The sequence below is a fragment of the Conger conger genome, chromosome 1, assembly GCF_963514075.1.
Source record: "Conger conger chromosome 1, fConCon1.1, whole genome shotgun sequence".
NCBI classification, from domain to species: domain Eukaryota; kingdom Metazoa; phylum Chordata; class Actinopteri; order Anguilliformes; family Congridae; genus Conger; species Conger conger.
In genome coordinates, this window is record NC_083760.1 from 47,906,690 (window position 1) to 47,914,930 (window position 8,241).

Sequence of the window (8,241 nt, forward strand, 5' to 3'; positions counted from 1 at the left end):
ATACTTCAGTTTGATGTTAGTTTATTTCTGCACATTGACCGCAGCAGCTTCTTCTATGCGTCGGAAAAGTGACAGGCCCTTTTAATCTTTAACGCAAAACAAGACTGACTGAATTGCATGAGCCTACGGTCTTCATTTGATGCTAAAAGCATATACTGGTGCATCTAAATATTTCATAGGGGCCCAATAACACCAGCAAAGCAGGGGATAATGAAAATGCATACAGAAGGTCCGTGTGGACAGTATCGCCTACTCAACTTGTCTATCAAACTTTTAGCAATTTAGGTTTTCTATAAGACTTGCCAAATGGAGAGTGGGGGCTACTGTGCGGTGATTTTACTAGCTTGGAATATGATAATATTTACAGTGCTCTAATTTAATCCAAGTATCTTTAGTCTAAATATCCACCTATGGTCATATCTATGTGTTATTATTGTTGTTGTTAATAATAATAAAATAATAATAATAATAATAATAATAATAATAATAATAATAATAATATTATTTTATTATTATTAATTATATTTTATATTATTAGTAGTAGTAGTAGGCAGTAGCCTAGTAGTATTGCTACTATAAGCCAGAATAGTAATATAAATAATATATAAATGTGATCCATACATTTACATTAATTATAAACTTCAATATTTGTTTTTGTTTATGTGTTTAGTTTTTTATTGCGATACTATGATATATCATCAATATGCATTATCTATGCTGTCCACTCGATCATAGTCTATAACCTGATAGTGTATAGCATTAAACCCCATAGAAGACATAGCAGTGTGATACTGTACAGCTATTTGGAATTTTACCAGTCGTTTCAAGTTTATTGCGTATTAATACGTCCAGCATATGTTGCTGTTAATATGGTAAAGAAATGTAAAACCATTTAGTAAAATACTATGTTTTGAACATGGATCCTTTCACGCTCTGAAATAACCGAATCTTATTCTGCCTAAATAGACAGCCATGTGCTTAAAAGCTGTACCATCCCTGCTGAATAATTCAAAGAGGTGTTATGGGGTCATTAACTAAATTAATGAAAATTAAAAGTATTAGCGATCCGGAACAGACATTTGACCTCCTGTTAGCCATTCACTAGTATACTTGCTATGTGGTTAATTTAATTTGGAGAGCATTCATTATTCCTCCCCAACAAACGCCAACAACTTGCTTTATAAAGCCTAACTTAATTTGGGGACGAGTACTTTCATCTGTAAATGAAAGCAATTATGCGGCCAATATTATATTATGTTGGCTGGTCTCTAGATAGTCATCAATCACTCTCAATCGAGCTGTCACTGTAGGCAGATTCGTCTCGTGCAGGCAGTCTTCCAGCTGGGGAGAAGAGGAGTACATCATCATTAATTTGAGTGTGACCCTGGGGCTATTCACAGGTCTGAACCCGGGATTTTCGAAGCAAGTCAGCACAGAACAGAGTTGCACAGACACCTCTCCTCCAAGCCAGAAAATCAAAAGCCTCTTTTCATAGCACCCGAAGTTATGAGAAACGCCAGGGTTTATGTGGAAGCTTTACCTCATGTGCTTACTATTTAGGGGTTCGGGCCTGGTTCTTGCCCCTTTTTGCCCTTTTGTTACTCTGCAAAGCGCAGTGTGACAGCTTTCAGTTAAAACGCGCTACACAAATAAATTGGCTTTTGGTACCCAACACACCGAAGAAGTAACTATTGTTTTGGAAAGATTTACGAATGTAGAACTCAAACCTGATAGAAAGAGAAAAAAAAAATCCAGATAATAATGTGCTTTAGAAGGTGTGCTTTTTCCTGGTGTCCTTTAAAACAATGCAGCAGTTAATCGTAAATTAATTGGAAAACTGAATTTACGATGTAAACAATCTGGGCATATAAAGCAATCAGAATAAACAACTATTTAGGAACATAGCCTAATCAAATGCAGCCTACGACGTCAATACGAAATAATAGCAATACAAAAATTGGAACTTTATTTCCACACAGGTGTGTGCTGAATGTTTTTACAGATATTAATTAAGTGCTTTCTATTGCCCCAGTAGCATGGCATGATTACTGATATCTCTGCTGCGGTAACATTTCTTGTGTTTGGGGTTAGCCCCGGGATTATCTCTTGATCATATCTTACAGGAAGATTTACTGGTCTCTATTTCTTCGTTTGCCTCATTTGTACTTGAAACTAATTATTACGAAAGGGCGGAGTGCGGCAGCTGCTCGTTAATTAATTTCTAATTAAACATGTTCCCCATTAGTCAGTGACTCCAAATAAAAGAAGGAAACATTTATAGGTTTAATCATACCCGGTAGTTTTAAACCGGGTAAGTTATTGCATCTTTAAAACCTTTGTTAATTCAATTACGCTCCCATGAAATCTTAAGAGCCCCGTTTCCTTGTTTCCATTAGCCTGTTCGATTTTTATCCCGAGAAATGCATATTAAAGTTACAGTCTGGTCATTTTGAGTAGGAATCTTCTGACGTCAGAGTCGCTGGTGTTTAAAACAACCTGCATCTGAGCTGACGTGTTTTATACTACTTTTTTATAAAGCAAAATATGTATTTCTGACATCAGAGTGATTAATCCGGAAAGGAGATCCATTTCGTATACATTGCACTTATGCAATTACAGATTTTAGGTGACTATCGCAAGATAACCGATGTATTTTTGAAAATCGTTGGAGAAGCATTTAACAAATTAAATATGGTACTCTGGTTCGCCCTATAAGCATCTAGGAGCCTGTGCTTACCAATCAATTGGTACAGTGAAACACAGCAAGGCAACGATAGCGAGGAGACCCTGCAGTCTCGCTTTATTTCTGGATATTGGTATCTCTCTGCCATGTCATATCCACAGTTTGGATATCCGTACTCGTCTGCACCCCAGGTACGTTTCGTTTTATTGATTATCAAAATGGTTTTCAATTGAATTTTGGTCATATTGATTGCTATATCGATTGCTATATTGTAGCTTACTTAACGGAAGAAAGAAAATAAAACGAAACATATTACCTGCTGTCTATGAAAATGTTTCTGTAAATGACTTGTGATACCTCAGTAAAAGCCAAAGCCAGGGTGATATACAAGCTGCGAACTCCGACCTTTCGCATTACACCGTGTTTTCAAGATAAGTGTAAGAATATTTTTATAGTTATCTCTACATAAATCATCGACATGTCAACATGTTTGTAGAAAAAAACACAAGGGTCTTGTCGAAGGGAGTGGAGCTGTGCAACTGTTGTTTTTTTGGCAGTGGTCCACAAGGTTGCTTTGGAATTGGTCTTTTGGGGAAAGGGTATTCCCAATTCCTAAGTTTTTTTTTTTTTTTTGCGTATTTCTTAAAAAGGACTTGGTAGCCAAAATGTCTGAGCCTATGTAGCCTATTAGGTATTGCTACTCATCATTTACAATGCTGACATGCGTCATTATTGAATCTGTGTTTTATGACATTCTATATATTTTTCATTACCTGGCTACAATAGCCATATTAAGACACTTCTTATGTTTGTTTTCTTCAGTTCCTGATGACCACCAATTCTTTGACCACTTGCTGCGAATCTAGCGGCAGGACTCTTTCTGATTCCGCTGTAGCAGCTTCTGCCCAAACGCCAGTTTATTGCCCGGTTTATGACAGCAGACTTCTGGCCACTGCCAGACATGAGCTTAGCTCAGCAGCGGCTCTGGGCGTATATGGGAACCCCTACACAACCAGTCAAGGTTACGGGAACTACGTTACTTATGGTACCGATGCATCCGCTTTCTACTCTCTGGTAAGCATTTCTTTGATCGCCATTGATTATAATATCAGCTCTAATTAGAGTCAACATAGGACTAGGCTACATAAAGCGTTGCTTTTAGTCAAACGCGTTGCAGTGTGATGGTGTGCGATTTTTCATTCCAGTATGAGTTGTAGCCATGTTCAGCGTGAACTAATTGGCAATTGGGCGACTTCATTGTAGATGCAACCGGAACTATTAATTATGGCGTGGGTTACAAGTGACAACCGACCACATTGACTAATGTGAAGCAGTAATCGCGCTGTTATCAGGCTGAATTTTGATAGATTTGTTTACATTTAAGTAACATGAAACAAACACATAGCTTTTTCTATTTCTTAAAAATATTTTAACACCCTTCAGTCGTCTTATTATCTGGTTTCTGAAAAGATGTCGCTATAATGTAGCTTCCAGCCACCAAAAATTTAAGAATCACATAAGAACATGTTTAACCTTCCAAAAATGTTATTCAACCCCGTAATACTTTTGGATATGAATGAGAATTAACGAAGCACCCCGCTTGTAACCTTTGTTGCAATCTTCGATTATTTTAACGTTCTCATGGATTATGTTTTGTTGCAGGGTACGTTTGACACAAAAGAAGGAACAGCGTCTGCGCATGCGGGGATCACTCAAGCTGCTGCTTACTATCCTTACGATCCTACCTTGGGGCAGTATCAATACGACAGGTACAAATGAATAAATTACCCTATATTGAAAATAATTCATACCTCATTCAGATCTCCTTCAATCATGTTCGACCTTGGCCTTTAATACATTTAAGGTAGGCCATACTATTGGCTTATACTGTACATAGCTACGTTGCCAATATTCAGTTAGTGTAAATTATTACCGCAAATATATTTGGAGAATATATTAGGCTGATACTTTTCGCTTTTCTAAACCTGTATTTATAAATTGTAATACACATCAGTCAGCTTATAAACAAAATATAAAATAGGCTACAGACAAAATGTATGCGTTCCCCAGTTATATTCTGTAGGCCGACTATTCTACTGATTACAAATAGTTAGGCCTAATATAGGCGTTCTGTTCGCCGAGGGGGATCATTTTAAATCTGACTCCTGTTCTGATCTAGAGCATACCGAGGTTGTTAATTTATTTACTTACTTAATTACTTACTTATACATACCTGAGTGTCTCGCTTTCTTAAAAATTTGCTATTTTATTGTCCACTTGAGTTTTTGGGACCAGGTATTGAGAAATTATTTAGAGATATTGTGAAATCTCGCAGTTATTGGTCTTGTCAAGGAGAGTAAATAATAATCAAACTCTTCACAAAGTCCTGCCTGAGAATCATGTTTGATTATTTACTACAGTTTCCGTATACCTTTGGCATTAGGCTACACGCCAGGCTGTGGCTAGGGACAGGATTTATTTTGTGAGCTGACCAAAAAGTAATGGCCATTTATTGCATTAACGTTCGGCAAATTCTAACAGTTGCTTTATATTTACGACTAGATATGGATCGATGGATGGAGGAACAAGAAGGAAAAATGCAACTCGTGAAACTACGAGTACATTGAAAGCCTGGCTCCAGGAGCACCGGAAAAACCCCTATCCCACCAAAGGAGAAAAGATCATGCTGGCTATCATCACAAAGATGACCCTCACACAGGTCTCCACGTGGTTCGCGAATGCCAGGAGGAGACTCAAAAAGGAGAACAAGATGACATGGCCCCCAAGAAACAAATGTTCCGATGAGAAGAGATATGACGATGAGGAAGAGGTGTCTCAAGAGGAACAAATCAAAAGCGAGAACAACGACGATGGTTAGCTTTACTTATACTAAATGTTAACACATAGGCCAGTCGCAAACACACGTGTAGACCTAGGCGTTGGTGACATGCACCGTCGGCTCTCTGAGTCAATTTACTGTATGGAAAATAATTACCCTACGAATCTAATCAACGAGATGACCACAATGTAACTAAAAATCAACAAAGCAGCCTTCATGCATTATGTTAATGTGCTGTAAGAAGTAGTAGCAAATATAATGATAGCCTATAAGCTACACAAGCGACTGTAAAACAATGTTGATATATACATTATGGATACGTGCTTTGCATCGCTTAGGTTAATGTGAAAGTAGCCTAGTTGTTGCCTAAGTGTTCCAATTGTGATATTTTGTATGTGTTTTCTGATGCTTTCAGAGAACCGCAGTGGTGAAGATAAAGATCTACAACTAAGTGATCTGGATGATTTCGACACCATTGAGTCGGAAAGCTCTGAATGTGAGCTGAAGCACCAGTTTCATATGAACACTCACATGGCAACAACTGAGTGTACAAATGATCACCTTAAGGAAACGCCCTTAAAGATATCCATCCCGATTTCCCTCGAAGCTGAACAGGACTTGGCCAAAAGTTGCTTGAAAGCCGTTCCGGAAGATTGTGAAGACGATGTCACGAACAACAGACCGTCAAAAACGTGTTTCCAACAAGGCCACCAAATACTAGAAAGTAAACCTAGAATATGGTCTCTGGCCCAGACTGCCACTTCTTTAAACCAAACTGAATATCCATCATGCATGCTCAGATGTCAACCGACCATGCCCTCTTCCCCGGCGGCGTCCTCTCCTGTGAACATTGACAGACAACAGGATTCGCCGGTCGCCACACTTAGAAACTGGGTAGACGGGGTATTCCACGACCCTTTATTTCGACATAGCACTTTGAATCAGGCATTGACCAATACTACAGTTTCTTGGAGCACGACCAAAGGTGCTATACTGGAGACAGGTTCCCTCGGACGCTCAGTTGGAAACACGATTAAGGGACATATTCCTTCTTTACAGCATCAAGATTCTAATAAGGATAGTATGTCCTTCCCGAAAACGGGGAACAAAATGTATTGCGCTTAACAAACCAAAACGCCGCGTGAAAGACTGAAGAATAGGTTACTCTGGGATGTACTCTTGAGAACGAAAAATAATAAATGCATTTCCTGAATACGAGATGTCTTCGGTGATGCCAGTATCACATTTATATTTGATTAGTTGAAGGGATACTTATGCATTGTTATATTGGCATTTCACTAGTGGGTATCTCAAATGGGTAGCCTATACGTTTGAAAATATTTATTTTCATTTAAAAGCACGTAAGATGTATGTATATGTATAATTGAAAGTTTACATTTGACTAAAAAAGTTTACAAAACAGGATTTGTTTATTGTAAGGCATGCAGATGTTAATAATTTCCTTAATATTCTTTAGAGCTCTGTCATTATTTACAGATGACTCGCGAGTGTCACTGTTGCAAAGTACACAACTGCACACGTTTTCCTATTTGGAAGGGTATGTTGTTCACTTAAATAAAAGGTCTGTTTTGGAGGAATGGCTGTGGTCTGACTGCGTTACAAAAGTTTGCTGTCCGTGGTGCTGAAATTGAGTGGATTTCGAGGGCGGTCCATCGGATCCTAGGATAATACACTGGCTATAATTTAGTGTATGGAATGATTGAACACTTTTATTATTCATCCATCTCGTATATAATTCTTAATGTGTTTTGTTGTTGATGGAAAATTCTTTACCATTAGCGACGCGGTGGCACGTCATCAGATTTATTTGGGCCTATAGCAAGGCATGGGCTACACCTTTAAAAAAATCTAAATTCTAAATTGTTATGGTTTATGTCGTAATATCATTACTATAGTAGAGCAGTGGTAGGCATTTGTCGCGATTTGCAATTGTTACGGTATGAGAGGATAAGTTTCTTGTTGCGTGTCTGATTATTGTGTTGTCTACGCGACTGCGCAGTTGTTACTCTCCCAAAAAGAAAATAAATATTGTGAAAATATCTTCGCCATTAGCAATATTCCGAATTTATTGGCTGATGTATATTTAATGAAGTATGTAAGTGATATATTTCTTCTTTAGCACATGTGCTAAATGAAGAACCTTTATTATAAGTTGAAGAACTATCTTTTGAGAAATCGAGATCAGTTTCATCTATCCGCTCTAAAGAGTCTGTAATTGGGATGTATGCAGTCATATTTCATGTCATTTTATTGATTTTTCTCACTCTCTCTCTGATAACATTATTGGACTATCTAAACCTCCACGTTGATCCAGCTGTCAAAAGGCTAAGTCAAGCGCCCAGATCGCTAATATGTTCTACAGCCAAGATAATATCAAATGAAATTTAATTTTCGTTTTGACACTAACCCCTCAATTTCTGAGGACTCTGCACCCTGTGATATCAGGAAAATGCTTTACTGAAAGCCGCGCCTTCAAGTGAAAAGGGCAAAGGAACTGGAATTAGTTGTTATAGATAAAAAGGGCAAAATCAGGAGTCATGGGTTCTTGACAGTAATGGTAAAAAGTTTTCTCCAGGGAGAGGCGTTACTGCAAGAGCCGCTGCGATTATGAATTTTAATGGAGGGGCCAAACGATTATTTTCCCCTTGAAGCGTTTGGGACAGACTCAATTATGACTGAACAAAATAAACGTAAGCGT

At 38.0% G+C, this 8,241-nt stretch overlaps 1 protein-coding gene across 1 annotated transcript; it reads left to right on the top strand.

The window, feature by feature from the left end:
- Nucleotides 1-2,829: 2,829 nt before the first annotated feature.
- irx4a (iroquois homeobox 4a) lies at nt 2,830-6,751 on the top strand. The gene is made up of 5 exons (XM_061216034.1): nt 2,830-2,874; nt 3,506-3,757; nt 4,346-4,452; nt 5,246-5,556; nt 5,938-6,751. The coding sequence occupies exons 1-5, from the start codon at nt 2,830-2,832 to the stop codon at nt 6,645-6,647; spliced, it is 1,425 nt and encodes a 474-aa protein (XP_061072018.1). The 3' UTR covers nt 6,648-6,751.
- The last annotated feature ends 1,490 nt before the right edge of the window (nt 6,752-8,241 follow it).

What these genes read in the sequence shown, in the direction of transcription:
- irx4a (XM_061216034.1), top strand. Translation starts at nt 2,830, where the DNA reads ATGTCATATCCACAGTTTGGATATCCGTACTCGTCTGCACCCCAG. An exon ending in CGTACTCGTCTGCACCCCAG is followed by an intron (nt 2,875 to 3,505) that starts GTACGTTTCGTT and finishes TGTTTTCTTCAG; the next exon opens with TTCCTGATGACCACCAATTC. An exon ending in GGGCAGTATCAATACGACAG is followed by an intron (nt 4,453 to 5,245) that starts GTACAAATGAAT and finishes ATTTACGACTAG; the next exon opens with ATATGGATCGATGGATGGAG.